Source organism: Lipotes vexillifer, unplaced genomic scaffold, assembly GCF_000442215.2.
Source record: "Lipotes vexillifer unplaced genomic scaffold, Lipotes_vexillifer_v1.1 scaffold685, whole genome shotgun sequence".
Taxonomy (NCBI): domain Eukaryota; kingdom Metazoa; phylum Chordata; class Mammalia; order Artiodactyla; family Lipotidae; genus Lipotes; species Lipotes vexillifer.
In genome coordinates this window covers 116,888-133,829 of record NW_006771436.1, presented here as the reverse complement: position 1 = coordinate 133,829, position 16,942 = coordinate 116,888, and the positions used below count along the sequence as shown (strand labels likewise).

The 16,942-nt window shown below is 42.1% G+C and overlaps 1 protein-coding gene across 1 annotated transcript; it reads left to right on the top strand.

Moving 5' to 3' along the window:
- Positions 1-65: 65 nt before the first annotated feature.
- PRDX6 (peroxiredoxin 6) lies at positions 66-11,000 on the top strand. Its single transcript, XM_007446752.1, has 5 exons — positions 66-230; positions 4,060-4,216; positions 7,555-7,701; positions 8,466-8,612; positions 9,960-11,000. The coding sequence occupies exons 1-5, from the start codon at positions 136-138 to the stop codon at positions 10,086-10,088; spliced, it is 675 nt and encodes a 224-aa protein (XP_007446814.1). The 5' UTR covers positions 66-135; the 3' UTR covers positions 10,089-11,000.
- The last annotated feature ends 5,942 nt before the right edge of the window (positions 11,001-16,942 follow it).

Genomic DNA, 16,942 nt, shown 5'->3' with positions numbered 1-16,942 from the left:
CCGCCCCCCCCCGCCCCCTCCCGTCCCGCCCCTTGAAGCCCCATTTATTCCGCCCCCCAGCACACACGCCGGAACCAGCAAGCTGGTGATTGTTGCCGTTGCGCCTAGTCCTCCTTCCGTGTCACCGCTGCCGCCATGCCCGGAGGGCTCCTTCTCGGGGACGAGGCTCCCAACTTCGAGGCCAATACTACCATTGGCCGCATCCGTTTCCACGACTATCTGGGAGACTCGTAAGTGGCCACCTCTTCACCCTACCCTGACCTCGGGTTACGCCCGGACTCAGAGGTGCCTTCCCTTGTTTCTCCCTTCCGCCCTCCTCACTGCTCAGCCCCCTGCTCGCCGCCCGCCTCCTCTCCGCCCCGGTTCCTGCACGTGCCTCTCGTCGTGTGGCCCCTGCCCCGCGGCGGCCGAGCGCTGCTGGCTGGCAGCGACCCTCCGGCCCGCCCTCCGCCGGCCATTGGATCCTCTCTCGCCTTCCGTTCCCCGCGTGGCTGGGCCGGCTCCAGAGTGAGGAAGGGGGAGGGGAACAAAATTGGGACCGCGCAGGTCCCGGGTTCGGGAGGCCGGTGCGGAGGAGAACTCGTTGTCTGTTTGCCTCTGTTTGGTAAATTGTGCAAGTAGTATGGTCCAGCCGAGGGCCGGAGGGGGCAGGGGCCGGGCAGCGTCGGCGGTCAGTTCCCCGGTACTCGTGCCCAGGGTCGCACCTCCTCCCTCCCTCCCTCTGTTCTGGAATTTGCTCCCTGGGGAAGGTTGGTGTCCAAGGCCAGAGTCAGAGGACACTGCTACTGGCTGAAGGTTCAGGAAGGGCCCAGCGTGTTATGTGACGGTTCTACTTGCTGCAGTGGTATTTGCAGGCTTCTCAGCACAAAAAATTTGAAACCACCAGGTGCCAGATAGTAGCTGAAAGACTTTTTGTCCAGAACCTCCCCCAGCTGCTAGAATGTGATTTAATAACAGCTTTGGGAGGAACCCAGAACACTCTGTATGTGTGTGTGTCCTTCATTGCAGAACTTGCAACACCTGGAGGGAAGGGCTTTCTGAGGTTGTTCAGTTGCAGCGGCCATGGATAGCCGAGCACCTGGACACCCGTACCTTCCCCTTTGAGACCCTTTTGTTTCACTGCAGAGTGCCTCGCACTTCCCCTTCCCCCTTCTGCCTTGCTTCCAGCCGCAGGTAGACTTGCCAAATTGGTGACCCATGATCTAGCCTGGCAATCATACCTTTATGACTAGGAGTATATTGGCGTTACTGTGGTTTTACAGCTCCTGAATCAGCAAACTTTTAAGTTGATTAGATTTAATGTGAAACATCCCAGATGTGTCTAGTTATATTATGGTTCTGGAGTTCCAGTGGCCCCACTACACTGTGGTCTAAGGTGTTAGAATTCCTTCTTGCTTTGTATCCCTTTTATATACAGTGTCCAGGTACAAATATTACAGACAGAGGGTGCAGTTTGTGAGATTAATCAAGGATTGGACAGGCCTGTGCAGAGCACCTGGGAGAGATTCTTATACCTTAGGCCTAACCAACCCCTTACAGCCCCTTAAATCCATTTTCCAGCTACTGATTAAGGGAAGAGCTAAGTTTTTTGCAAGAGAGGACTAGGCTAGAGAAAGGATGAGAAATGGAACATTCAGGCAATAAAGGCAGAGAAAGAACTCAGAAATACAGACTACGTCCAGTCTCATACTCAGAATTTAGGTATTAGTATTTCTCCAAAACTCCATGGGATTTTCAGATGATGTTCCTTCCCATTCCTGCCTACAGCCCTCACTCTCACAAAACAGAATTTTCCCAGAACTCTTAGGTTGTAAATAAATATTAATATAAAGCATATTTACTGTAGCAATAGTTATAAATGATGTCACTATTTAAGCTAACCCTATTTGTTAGGGACTTTTTTCTTGTCATTTATTGTCCTCAATCTATCTTAATTTGATTAAAAGTGGTACCTTCTCAGGGAGCCATAAGTAGGAAGATGAGAAAACTATCTGCATCTATAAACAAAAATATACAGGTCTGCCTTGGGTCAGGCATGGGATAGTACTATCTCCTGCCCTACCCCGAAAATAAGTTTGAACCCTTTATACCGTTGTAATACATGGATTTTTGCCTAATATAATTTTTCCAAACTCCATTCTTAATGTGATTTCAATTCATACTATCAATTTTTGATCCAGGTGTGTTCTGGAGAAAATTAAAATAATTTCAAACGTTACAGGTTCTACCCTGCCCCAGACAACTGGAAACAACTAAGGGGTTTGGGTGCATTTAGTGAGTTTACTGAGCCCAGTCACTGTTTCTGTATGTGTGTGGTATAAGCAGCTTCTTCACAGTACATCTTCACCAAACAAAACATGGGTTTTCCTTGGGTTTTCTGGGGGTTAGTGAGTGGGGACCCCTCCCTTAAATGAAGAAACCTTTTGTCTTTTGAAAATGAGGAAAAAGGAAAGGGGATAATGTAACTGTATTCCTCTGAAGAGCAGCAGTAGGGAGACTTAGAGGGGAGGCAGGCCACAGTAAGACATTCCCAGAGTTTATCCTGTTCCTAGCCATGTGGCAAACTAGAGTTTTGGCTTCTGGGAGAGGGGAGGATGTGAAGTGGCCTCAAACGAGTTCCTTAACATGATTCAGCAATACAGTCTCCTGACTCACAATGGAAAGAGAATGCCTGATTTTTCTAATTAATCACCTCTTTAACAATACAGGAAGAAGTGCCCTGCTCATTTTTTCTCAAGTTCTGGAGACTTTCCTTAAGTCTCATCTGACCCTTAAACACATCCTTTACCACAGACTCTAAGGCCTAAATTTTACTCAGTAGCTAGCTTATTTCAAAACATACTTATGTCTTATTGCCCTTTATCAAAAGTAAACATACCACACCCCTCCACAATCTTAAAAATATTACCTTTCTCTTCCCAGTCTTGCCATAGGGCCATCCATCCTTTTTGTAAGAAGGTCTTTTCCTTTCCTGAAACCTTGGGAGCTGAGTGGCAGATGCAGCTGGGAATTAGGTACCTTGTCTCTGCTTTCTTCTTTGTGCTTCAGGAAACTTGGCAAACTTTAGGGAAGTCAGCTTGGCATCCAGACTAGAGTTAGTCATCCACTAGTTTAGGATCCTGCTTTAATGTTGTTAAGTCAACAGGAGTGTGGAAACTGCGTGTTAGGTTTTCCTTTTCAGTCGAAAGAGTAGTTTCTGTTGCCCAGGAGAAGGAAACTACTCCAAAGTTCTTGGTGACTTTTAGCTTGAAATGTGCTTAAAACTTATGCTAATTTAACCTTAGGCAATGATGATTTAGATATTAGTATTTCCCTAAGAATCTGTAGTTGTAGAAATCGACATTGGAGGCTATCATTTTCTACCCACTTGGTCTAACGCAAAAAGAATAAACTGCAAATGAAGAGATAGGTAAAACTCTTAAAATGCTGTTGTTTGGTCAGGGTACAAATATTGGGTGTCCTGTTGAGCAGGTTAGATCAGTAAACTAGTTTTACAGAAGTTTTTATATCTGTTCACTTCAAAGAACCAAGTGTCAGCTTTAATTTTACATATAAATAGAGGATAGAAGCCTATTTATTTCAGATTACGTAATCTGTTTATTATTATAGTCAGGCATTGGTCTAGATTCAGGGCATATTGGAACATCCATTATTGGAGGTGAATGTCAGCATATCTGTGCTTAGAAAAAAATGTAGAAAGAGTAAAAAAAAAAAATTATTTCAGTAAGTACTTGGTTTGAGTAGCACAGATTTTATTAGCTGAAAAGGACTCAGGGTGGCTCTAGAGTTATTAAAGGAGGCAACATCCTTACAGTCTTTTTAAATATTTATCATGTTGAATTTCATATCTTTGATTGAATTGGGCTTTAAACATAGGCTTTTCTGGAGATAAGAAGATCAAAAAGCATTCCTCAACAGAAAAGTTTAAAAGTGATTGTCTTCATAAGCACTCATTTGAAAAAGAAAGTCATTTTTGATCTAGGATTTGTGATTTTTCATTGTACGTGATGCTGGTGATAATCTTTTCATTCAACTGTGACCTTCTTTTCCTTCATTCAGATGGGGCATTCTCTTCTCTCACCCTCGGGACTTTACCCCAGTGTGTACCACGGAGCTTGGCAGAGCAGCAAAGCTGGCACCAGAATTTGCCAAGAGGAACGTTAAGATGATTGCCCTTTCAATAGACAGTGTTGAAGACCATCTTGCCTGGAGCAAGGTACAGTACCCGTTGGCATATGCTTTGAGGTTACAGATTAAGCTATAAATTTTATAGAGTAGCTTGGTTTTTTGAGGTGAAGGTACAAGTAAGGCTCAGATTCAGCCTTCACTGATTATTTGAAAGTCTGACTTGGACTGCACAGTGACCTCCACCTTGCTAAATCCAGTGGTCAGTTCTCAGCCCCCTTCTTTCTTGGCTTCCAGGACACCACTTCTCTAGCTGTTCCTGCTCATGTGCGGCATGAGCTTCCTCATCTCCCAACTCCTAATACTGAATATATGCTGGAGTTTCCCTGGACTCACTTCTTGGACCTCTTCTCTTTTTATCTACATTCTTCACCTTGGTAAACTCATCCACCCATATCTCTATGCTATGATTCCCAAATTTCCATCTCTAGGCCAGACTCTGCTGGCTTCCAGATTGGTGAAACTACTGCCTACAGCATCTCCCCTGGGATGTCCTATCACCTCAAATCCAGCATGTCTAAAACGGGGCTTCTGTTCTTAATCCCAGGGTCTTACTCATCTCAGCTAATGGCCATCTGTATTTTTGTAGTTGCTCAGGCCAAAAATCCAGGAGTCATCCTTAATTCCTCTGGTTTTTTCACTTCACATGTCTGATTCATCAGCTAACTTGCCTGCTCTACCTTCAAAATATATCCAGAATCCTGTTTGGAAGTCTCTTTCCCCAGGTATCTTTGTGGCTTGCCCTCATGTCTTTCAGGTCTCAACTCAAATGATACCCATTAAGGCCACCCTTGGCCTCCTTATCTAAAATTATAACTCCCCTCTGTACTCCCCATCCTCCCCTGATTTGTCTCCTTAGCACTTGTCACCATCTAAAATACTCTGCACATTGCTGATTTCGTTTGTTTGTTTCTCCCCACCAGAGTGGAGGCTCAGCAGAGCAGACTCCTGTTTCATGCACTGCTGGAACAGTGCTCAGTACTCAGGACCTCCTAGGCAGGCAGGCAGTCTGTATTTGTCAAATGAATGAACTGAAGGACCTGTGTACTCCCAACAAAAGGATTTACTTAGGTAATAAATGTGGTGGTCTAGATTTAACTTGAGAACATTTTAATGACTTTGCTACAGTGTCTACTAAATAATGATAGGGAACTTTCAAAGGATGCTTACTGTGCGCTAGGCACTATGTCGAGCACTTGACATGCAACTGAATATACGATGTAGTACTGACTTGTGAGCTGACCACCTGGGGCTGCATCCCATGCCACTTTATACCAATTAATTCTAAGTGTCTGAGATTAGAAGAATCATGTATAGGAGAAAAGGGAAGGCATTTTTCTTTCTTGAGGTGGACTGTTTTCATTCCTTACCCTTGGCTGTGAATGGTCATTGGCATTTCCACAGTATCTCACAGGCAGTTTCTCGTTAGTTTCTGGGAGCAGCCCTGTAGGGGAGGTATATGGTTCCTGCTCCCAGCTTTTCAGATGAGAGTACTTTATTCACCCAGGCAGTTGGAAGGACACACTAAAGATTTCCCTGCAAGAAAATGGTGGCAGTGGGATTTGAACCCCAAACTAATACTCTCTTTGATACTAGATGATAGAGAGCAGGAATTTGCTTGATTTTAGGATAAAGCCAAAGCATATTGTTCTTTGCTTTTCATGGGGGTAATGTAATGCCTATCATGCAAATGGCAGGGTTGAGAATTACTGCAGAGCAATCATTGAAAGTACAGGTGGCTGAAGGAAGAGTTTATAGCCAATTATATAATACCCTTTAAAGTATAGGAACACACCCAGGTTCATTTTCGCCGGTGAGCTTGTGCCTTAGAATTTTCAAAATTGTGATTGCATTAAATAGGAAATAAGTCCCAACTTTCAGAAGCAGTGTCCAAACTTTGACACACAACTGGTTACATAGGAAACCTCAAGGTGCCTCTAGTATGAAACCATATTGATTGTTATTTTAGCTGTGGTGACCTGATAGACCGCCAGTGACAGCAGAAGGGGAGTTAAGCTAATAAAATTAAGAAACATGCTAAAATTTGTTGTTATCCATTTCAAAGTTCATGAATGCCACTTTTATCCTATGGCATCTCTGTTGAGAAATCCACAAAGGTTCTATATCTGCTATGCCATCAACTCCTGTTTTACTTTCAAGGTTCCACATAATAAATCGACCTTATTCCAGCTTTAACGCCTCTTTTTCACTACTTCCTAAAACTACCCAGATAAATTCCTCTTTCGCCAGTCAATAGTTTATGCTCAGACTTGCCTACATGTTTCAGTAATATTGCTCTCCCTCCCTGGAATGCCTTCTTTTGCCCTGTGAAAATCTTATCCACCCTTCAAAGGCCCAGGTAAAAGTCATACGCCTTTCTTGAAGTCTCTCCTAACTCCAGCAGTCTTACAAATGGGGATGCTGGTGTCCTTCAGCATTTGCCATTTACATATTAACCATCTTGCGTTTGTTGCTACTTCTTAGGGAAATGATCCAACTAAATTAGAAGTTCCTTTAAAGGCAGGAACCGTGTCTTCCTCATCTGCATCCCACACGTACTTACCATAATGCTTAGCCCACCTTAAGTGCAGTGTCAACACCAGATCAAATAACAAAGCTAGATTTTTTTTTTCCCCCCAAAAAACTTCCCAGAATAGAAAAATGGATGAAGTTCTTAACTAGGGGAGGAAGGGATAGAGAGTGGAAGCAAGTACATTATTGTCCTTTAGTTCAGACTTGGAATGCTTTGTTTTTATGTGGATTTCACCCTAGTGTAAATTCACCTCTGCCTTTTCACCCATTTTTACCTTTGACTTGTCCTTGAAGTGAATATTCAACTCTCCATTCTTGTGTTTGCTTTAAGTTTTGTGTTTTCTTTTCATGTCTTAATATCTTTGTTACAGTAGCTTAATGTCTGAGTCAGGGTGCTTTTGAGGCAGGGGCCAGATCTATAAAATTATCTTTGCACATGCTTTAATTTCTGGATGTGAACTCATTGTTATTGATGGTTTTTATAGTATTTGGGTACGCATAGGTACCCTGGATTGAAGTCTAACTCTATATTATTCAACTTTTAAAGAGTTTAATGCTGCTTTCTCAGAACAGTAAACGCATGCTGAATTTTAAGAGACTTGGGCATGAGAAGGCTCTAGGTTATAACCTAAGTACTACACCCTACCGTTATTCCTGTCAATGAGCAATTGGGATGAGGAGTGTTCATTCATTAATTTTCTTATTAAAATTGCTTAGAGAAATTATGATGATTATGGTCCTCTCTTACCTGTCTTACAAGACGATGACTGTTAACTGATTGAATTCAGAGGATATGCCTGGTTTAGATTTCTCTTTTCTCTCTCCCCTGCATTTCAGGATATCAATGCTTACAATGGTGATGAGCCCACAGAAAAGTTACCTTTTCCCATCATTGATGATAAGAATCGGGACCTTGCCATCCAGTTGGGCATGCTGGACCCAGCAGAGAAGGACGAAAAGGGCATGCCTGTAACAGCTCGTGTGGTGAGTTGTATACATCCATTACATAGTCATTGTGACTGACCAGGCTACATATGTCCAAGTAAACGCTTGGACCAACTAAAGGAAATGGGGGACTATGTCCAATTAGGATATAAGTGTCCTGGTGGCACTCTCACTTTTTATCTAAATGCTGGTACAAAGTAAAATTTTTCAGCTAAACTTTTAAACTGCTTAATTCACAGCTTTTGAAAATACATAAAAATAGTTATCCTAGGATGTCACCTAAAATTGAGAAATCTTTTTCTGTAGTCCTCCTGACAGCCCACTCTTTAAGGCGGTGGGTCATAGCCTTCTTTGTAAGGCATCCCTGGTTTTGAATTCTTATTTGTTCTGTCCTTACCCACTAGAGAACAAACTTATTCCCACATCTGCAAAAATATACAACAATTTGAGGACCGGGATCAACTCCCATTAGTATTATTTTTATGATAATCTTCCGTAGTTAACATAGTACCTTCCTGAGGCCTTTCCTGGATTCAGTTCGCAAATCAGTTTTTCTTGCTGAGACAGCCAGAGCCAAATATAATTTCCTTCAAGTCTAGAAATATAACATGGAGAAGAAAATCATATCTACTCCAGCCACCCCGTTTGTTTGGTGTATCTTTCTAGATATTTGCAGATTTTTGTTGTTGTTTTGTTTTGTTACACCCTTGAACATTTTTAATGACTTAAGAGCCTTCTAAAAGGCTTTAGTATCAAAAACATTCAAAGAGTTCTTCCTGTTTATGTGTCTGTGTGCTTTGCAGGTATTTATTTTTGGTCCTGATAAGAAGCTAAAACTGTCCATCCTCTACCCGGCTACCACTGGCAGGAACTTTGATGAGATTCTCCGAGTAATTATCTCTCTGCAGCTGACAGCAGAAAAGAGGGTTGCCACCCCAGTTGATTGGAAGGTAAAGATGTTAAAAGGGCAGATACCCAACTTGCCTGGAAGGCCTGTGGGGCCAGTCTCTCAGTGGCTACCTCCAGGGTCAGTGTTACATGGGTCTCTTGTTTCTGGCATGCAAGTACACTGGGAGGGCTTTTCCTCCTGGCTGAGTTTAAGATTTGCTGAGAGGCCATTTTCAGGGTCTTTAACCCCTTTTATACAAACTCCCTCTATTTCTAACTTTTAGATTATTTGGACAAATTAATTGGTCAGAATCATTCCTTTTCCTAGTAAAAGGATTTTTTAAAAAACCTTTAACTCTTCCCTGATGGCAAAATATTTATAGCAGAACCTAGACTGGCCACTTAGGTTGTGGGTATAAACCTATGTGGTGTATTAATGTCTTGAAACATTTCATTTCTCATAAGCTTCAGTCTTTTAAACCTATGTAGAATTCTCTGAAACCTGTTTATGAACTTTTAATCTCTAAGATTCCTGACATATGTAGGACATGGATAATATCACAAGAGTGATATCCATGTAGGACATGGATAATATCACAAGAGTGTCTTAACATTGCTACATTTTTTTAATATGCTAACCTGAACACCCGGTTTTGTTATTTTGTTTCTTCTGACAGGCAAACCATTTATATTCTGTATCCATTCTTTGACCATATGTTTATTGAGCGCAGACAGTAGACACTGGGATGCAGCAATGAACAATCAGTGTAAAGTCCCTGCCCTCATAGAACTTAAATTCCAGTTGGTAGAGACAAACAATAAACAAGTTTATAGTATATTAGGTAACGATAAGTGCGACAGAGAGTAATCAAGGAGAGATGGGGAGAAGGGGAGCACAGGTGGGAGGGTTGGTTTTATATTTGGCTGTCAAGAAAGGCCCTTCTCTGAAGGGACCTTTGGGAAGGACATGAAGAAAGTGAGAGACCAAGTCACACATATTTAGGAGGGAAGAGCACGGCAGGCTTGAAGGAACAGCTAAGAAGCTTTTCTAATAGTGAGCTTGGCATGTTCAAGGAATAGGAGAGCCACCGTTTGCAGCAGCAGGAGGTGGGGGGAGAGGCCGGGGATGGGAGAGGAAGCCGGATTCAGTCACGCAGGGCAATGATAAGGACTTAGGTGGCAAGCCATTACTAGATTTAAAACAGGACTATTTCTTGTTAAGGTGGGGAAATACTTCCCTTCCCAAAGTGTCAGAGATCAACTTGCGAAAACAAAATTCCTCAGAGGGGTAGAGCAAAGGAGATTTGATTATTTTCATCAGCAACTGTAGCTACTTTTCTAAAGTTAATTATTGCCTTTAGCCTTCACTATAAGATTGAATTTCACCATTCACAATGTCTTTTCAATAGAATGGAGACAGCGTGATGGTCCTTCCAACCATACCTGAAGAGGAAGCCAAAAAACTTTTCCCTAAAGGAGTCTTCACCAAAGAGCTCCCATCTGGCAAGAAATACCTCCGCTACACCCCCCAGCCATAGGCTGGCTCTCCACAGAGTTGGTGCTGGAGCTGCTCACTGAGCACCGTGAGCCAGAGGATGCCAGCTGCCCATATCATGTTTTCCTGCAGCAGTACCATAAAAACATCCTGGTGTGATCACAGCCAAGGTCTTTAGGTTGCTATACTACTGGCTTATTAAATGAAAATGGCACTACAAATTCCTTGGGATTCTTTGCTCTGTGCCTTTAGCAGCATTCTCTTCTGTGCATATATCTTAACATTCTCTGCTGACTCTCTTTGAAACTTGAGGCTCATCTTGTTGGATCTCTGCAGGGTTTATGACCAACAAGGTGGTGTCAGTTTATGGTTGAAAAAGGCTGCTTTGCTCCATCATAGAATGAGTATCAGGTTTTTTCAGCTGTTCTAATCAAATCCTCTCTTCTGTTACCCATTTTGGGAAGGAATAGAACTTGGGGTTCAGCTTCCTCTGTACATATCTACGTATGTAACCTAAGAACTTAGAGTAACCCAGATGTTCTTCGGTATTCCATGTTTTGATCACAACTGGGGGCAAAACCTTTTCAGTTCTTAATTTTCCAGTAGATAACTGAAGGATGAGCAGGGGGAAGGAATCTTTAAGTATTTTGCTGTCAAGAAAAATTTTCAATAAATTTCTATTGAAAGTGGGAAGCGACAGAAAAGGTTCCACTTGCCTGCCAGGGAGGTGTACCAGAGGCATGAGCAACACGACAGTGCCAGGTGCGTTTCAGAGTATTTCTGGATGTCAGTTGGCTGTACGATGAAGTGCACATGAAAGGGCACACCTTGGGAAGAGGGGAGATGACTGAAAATGTTTTATTATAGATTTATTCTTGCAGTGGGGGAGGGGGACTATTTTCTGAATTTTACTTCTTAGTGATCAGCAAGTAAATCCTTTGTTAAAACGTGATCAGAAAATTCTGTTGTCACATTTTCAAGTACTAGTTCGCACTCATGTCCTGAGGGCAAATGTTTCCTTGCTAGATTTGACATTGATGCTTTTCTCCAAAGACAGATACATAAAATTTCATATAATGAAAATGGAGGAGCCACTGATGAAGATGTGATTCCAGGGACTTCCCTGGTGGTCCAGTGGTTTAGACTCCGCGCTTCCACTGCAGGGGGCACGGGTTTGATCCCGGGTCGGGGAACCAAGATCTCACGTGCTGCCGAGTGCGGCCAAAAATAAAATGTGTTTCCTTTGCTTTGGGGGGAAAAAAAAAAAAATAGAAAAGAAAATGTATTCCACCCCATCTCTTGGCCTACTTTGCTCCTTCATGTTACTTGCCTGGGTCCTGTGGAATTTGTGACCCCTGCTACAAAGAACTCTCCTGATACCTTAATGGGATTCCTAGATTTAAGAATATGAATCTTGAGGATAATGCGACATCTTTTGCTTTTCTGGAAAGAGCGCTAAGTATTCTGAACTCATAGTCTCTCAGACTTACTATGCTGTGCTAAGTCCTAGGTTTAGAAGGAAGTGTCCCATACCTGGTATAGTCTCTTGCATGTAGCCCTCTATACTTTTATTGAGTATAATAATGTAAAAGCTGATCCCTGGTGCCATGTTTTAGAGAAGTCAGTAAGCTTTTAGTTTCCTTGATTTCTGCACATGTAAAATTTGGGTGACACTAAGAAGGTTGAGAAGGAAGGTGAAAATTCCAAGTTACATTATATCCTGGTGAATGCTGGTCTGAAAGAGACTTAAAGGACTGGCATCTTGCTGTCACCTCTTATCCAAGTCACTATATGTTTTGGCCTTAAAGAACTAAGACTGTCTGGTCCTCCTTAGCACATCTCTTCTGAACTAATCCCTGAATCCTCGCATTTTGTCACCTCCCTAAATGTGAGGTTCTGCACTGCTGTCTTCCCTTGGCTATTTGCCTTCTTCAGCCCTTGTCTCTCGGAGAGTCTCGCTTCAGCTTTCTTTTATGGTGACAATTCAAAGTCTAAATCTCCAACATTAATTATTCAGACTTGAGTCTTATCTTTACTGATCGATGGAACATTGGCCATTGAATTTATAAATTCAAAATCAAATTATCAGTTCTTCCCCCAATAAATCTGTTGCCCCTTTTATCACTCACTCAGGCACCCAAACTTTGGTGGGCTATATCTACTCGACCCACATAGGTGCTGCCACTGTGAAAACGCTGAAAAGCTCAAGGAAAAGGGAGGTCATGTACCCGCAAAATGATCTCTGGTTCTATCATGAAGCAGCCATGAAGCCATGAGACTGTGGAAGTATTCTTCTCCAACCATAAAATGTTACATAATGAATATGCATTGCCAGGGTAGAAGTGATCCTAAGTACACTTCTTAATATACTGCGGGGCTTGGAGAGGAGAGTCCCCCTTTCCAGGATTGTTGCCCTCAGATTTCATAGGGAGAACAGATTTAATAAATCCAAAGACTTATTAACTGTAAGTGAATATACAGCCACTGTGGCTATGAGAGAAGCATAGGAATTTGAGAGGCGGTCCACCATGTGCCTTCTCAGACAATCAGCAAATGCTCTGGCTAGAAGAGATGGTCATCTAAGATTAGCAAAGTGATCAACTTGAGGCTCCTGTGTGGTCTTGCCTGAAGTCTGACCTCCCCTCCGACCTCTACCCTAAGGGTAGGAATATGCATTAAGAAGCTCAGGAAAGGGTAAGGAGCCTGAATGGCTGTGTCTAACGGGCCAAGTCAGGATGCCAATTGGATGCAGTGATCTGGCACAGTGATTTACTCCATTTGACCCCTCCACTTTGGGGCGATGCAAATTGAGGAAGTACAGCTTTGATCCAAGCTTAAAGGGTGCATTAACTAGTTAAAAGGTCATTGCCACCTTCTTCTCAGTGATTGGTTCAGAAATGGGCATTGAGACACAAACAGAAGACCATCAGAGCTTCTGCAAGAATTCTTTCTCACACGAGAGCGACTGGGAAGCATTCTTCTCTCTCACACTGAATATGAACAAGAAAACATTAAACTGCTGCTGGCAGCCAAGTTACAGCCTGGGAGCAGGGATACAGCCATAGAATGAGGCTGTAAAGGTCAACAGCCAAGTGGAGAAAAAGAAAAACATCTGATTCTTTATGATCTTCACTGAATCTGCCAACTGTGAACCTGTCCTACCTCTGGACTTCTATTACATAAAGTAATAAATAACCTTAGTGTTTAAGCCTTTTTGAGTTGGGTTTTCTGGTACCTGAGGCCAAAAGCATCCTAACTGATATGCATGGAATGAAGTATCCGTTAGCTGTTTCAAATACGTGGCAGTGAGCCTCGTAAGCAAGATTGTAGAGCAGACATCTGTTTTCTGCTACTTCTTTATCCCCTACCTTAGGCGTCTCAAGCTTCAGTATGCATTAAATCACATGAGGAATGGGTTAAAATGTGCAGGCCAGGGGCCTACCCCCAGAGATGGATTCTACAGATGGCCAGAAGTTCTTCATCTGTAACAACCCTATACCAGGTATGAGATTGTGATGCAGAGTACAGCAGACACTGCAGTTCACCCAATATCCATTTCCCCTTATTCTTTACGAAAAATACCCAGATTGTATTAATGGTGGCAAGTTGAGGTGCCAGTTAAAATTCATCTTAAGATGACAGATCAGTGTGGTCACATGATAGTGCTGGCCTGGGATGGGGTCCCTTCCTGACTAAAAGGCAAAGCCTAACAAAGAGAAAGCACCTTACCTCACTGAAAAGCAAATGGGATGCCCAAGTTACAGATGTCATTTTGCCACCCTGAGGATAAAAGTCACAGGCCAAGGATGAAGGAGAAGGAGGCTACAAGGAGACTGGGTCTGTGATAACTTCCTTAAACAGCCAGGCAGTCCTGTGGGTCTGTAATGTGCAGCCACACCTGACATTTGTTGACACACAGGTGCTCCACAGGCCACTCTTGAGAAATACTGCCCTATTCTAGGTATCCAGAAGGTTCGTAAAAGGCTTGACTTTTTCTCTTGTGTTTCCTTCTATTCTTACTTCTATTATGGTTTTCCCTGGAGTAGAGAATCATTATTATTTTTTTGTAACTCTTTATTTTATACTGGAGTAGATTCTTTTAAAATCTTGTTGAAATGAAAAGGAATAATAGATTCTAAATAAACAATCAGATCATAAAATTCTATTTTATTTGACTTTTTAAAATAAAATGAAAAGTGATATCAGTACTATGCAATGTAAGATTGTTAACTTCTAAACTCTGCTTTCAATAACTAAAGTTATGGAACCTATTCTGTTCTTCAATATTTACTAAATTGGGGATGGGGGAAATAATTTTACTCTGAAAAACATTAGGGAGGCACTAATAGCAATATCACAAATCAAAAGTACAGGTCCTATGCTTTAGACAGTAGTATGTTAATTGTACAGTGTTTCTGATAACTCCTGCTCTATTATAACTTGCTCTCAGCTGGATGCAGGATTTCATTTGATAGGCCATAAGCTTTAGGATATCTTATATTATCCTGAGGAATTGTGAACATCTTAAGTATAATGCAACTAATTAAAATTAGAGCTTTTGCAGCAGTCCATCAATTGCTTGTAAAATAAATGCAGCAGTAAATTGTTTTAGCAACTTCTAAGTAAACTCCTTGCCAGACAATCTTTCAGCACTTGAGTCAGTATATTAGCTCGGTCTTTAACCTGACTCCACGTATCACATAAGTGCCATTAATGTCCTTTTCTAAAATGGGATCCAGTTTCCAACTATAAAAGAAAGTCAAAAGTAAAATATTTGACTATGAGCATTTCAGAAAAAAACAAGTTCAATCAGAAAACTTACTGAAAAGTTTCCATTATCTGGAACACTCCCTTTAAAACATCTTACATATTAAGGACTTTGCGTAAGTACATGTGCATCTCTATACCATCAAACATCATCTTGTAAAGAGAGATACATTAATTCAACTAGAGTAGTGTATCAAAGGCGCACTTAAAATAGCAATGTTAGGAGAGTTGAATTCCAGTTAACTTTGTGACTGAGTGCAAGGTAAGTTGGAAACTTTTTTCCTAAATTGGAATTAGCATTTTTTAAATAATGGGGCCTGGAAAAGACAGTGGCAAGTGAGGAGCCAAATCACTAGACTCCCAGTGAGGTTCCCCATTTGTGAAATAGGGTCCCTTTAAGAAAGGAGAGGATGGCCGAGGAAGACCGCCTAAAAAGATTTAAATTGCTTTGTTTAAAGGAACAAAGAACTGTCAGTTTGGTCAATGCCACTGTCCTTCCCCCAACAAACACACTGCAAACCACCGTGATTGTCATAAATAATAGTGGCAGGACCAGAATTTCTATTAGGAGGGTCTTAGGGTGGCTATCTGGTTGGGGATGTGATGGGCCAAGGGACTTCTCGTGAAGCTGCCTTTACACAGCACATCATTTTTCCATAGAAGACGTGTATTTGGAGTGACTTGGCAACTGGGGGAGGAAGGGTGCTGAAGGCCCCTGAAGCCCATTCTTGGCACCGTTACTGCTACCTGGCCCACTTCTGCATTTGCCTATCGCCTATTGCTCTGTCGGAGCTGTCTTCTCCACGCCACTCAGGAGTGGGCTCTGGCCCAAGGGAACTCTGTTAGGGGCCCTCACAGAGACCACCCCCCTTGCAGGCTACCCTTCTCCCCACCAGATTTGCCTCTACCAGCCCTCTCCCTCCCCAACTCTAGGCCTGGCTTCCAGCACTTCTCAAACTTTTCTAAATCAGCTCTGATTGCTGAGGAAACTAGGAAAAAATGTCAGGGCAACACATAAGTGACTCTCCATAATAAAATGTTTTGAGGTCTCTTGTTTCATCTTAAATTCATGCAAATTTGTCATCCTACTCCATAGTGTGTTTGTTTCAATATAAAATATTTTAAGTAACCTAACAGCAAAATGAGTTAACTTCTCCCTTTGAAAGACTGTCAAATAAAATTGAGACCCTAGGAAGATGCCCGTGATCTACCTGTGCGCCACCCACCCCCGCCAGAGAGACCCACACATCCATGGGAATGCGCACTCCAAAGAGAGAAGCATCTATATTTACATACTAATGTCTAACTGTGTGTATGGTGAATGGCCCTCCCCATCCTTAATCCCAGATAGCCCTACTTTTGAACAAATATCAGGGGGGAAGAGAGTTAGGAGGGGGGAAATTGGGAGAGGGGGGCTAGGGCAAAATTACAGTTTTCAAAAATATTCTATAATTTTAATTGTTAAGTAATTCAGGTGAACTTTAATCCCAATTTTCCCATATTAACGAGCTGCCATTTTTCTCACCACCTACATGTTGCTACTTGACTTTACAATTTATTTTCGCTGTGTAGTTTAATATTCACAGTAAGAAAAATCTAATCAAAGTGTCAAGTTTATTACCTCATTTTTTCTCTTCCAGTGATAGTCTCTCTTGGTCATTCCAAGACCGGTGTTGACTGAGCCAATCCAAATAAATGCATTAAACAGAAAAACTAAATTAGGAATTTATAGGTAGCAGGAGGATATTTTGAAATTTCAACTTACTTCCTGTAAGTGTCGCCTTTCTCTTCTCCCCTTTCAAATAGGCTTTTTACTTTTTTCCCTCAAGGACATTTGTTACTAGGCTCCCAAAAGTCCAATACAAGGGCTGGCAAACCCAAATGAGAAGAGGCAGGTCACACAAACAAAATGGTTTGGATATAACACAAGAGGGAGTGGACTGAGGCAAACTGCAGAGCATCTGCTTCCCCTGTAGGAGCCAGAGATGCTCAGCTCTGTCCGATTGTTGCCACACATAGATATGAGGACCGACGGTTGGCAGACTATCTGATTTTTTTTTTCAAGAAAAGCTCAAAATCTGGATTTTTTTAAAAGTGAAATTTCTGGATGTTTACATATTTGACAACTTT

Coding starts and splice junctions, on each gene's coding strand:
- PRDX6 (XM_007446752.1), top strand. CDS start 136: ATGCCCGGAGGGCTCCTTCTCGGGGACGAGGCTCCCAACTTCGAGGCC. Junction 4,217..7,554: donor ACCATCTTGCCTGGAGCAAG/GTACAGTACCCG, acceptor CCTGCATTTCAG/GATATCAATGCTTACAATGG. Junction 8,613..9,959: donor CCACCCCAGTTGATTGGAAG/GTAAAGATGTTA, acceptor TCTTTTCAATAG/AATGGAGACAGCGTGATGGT.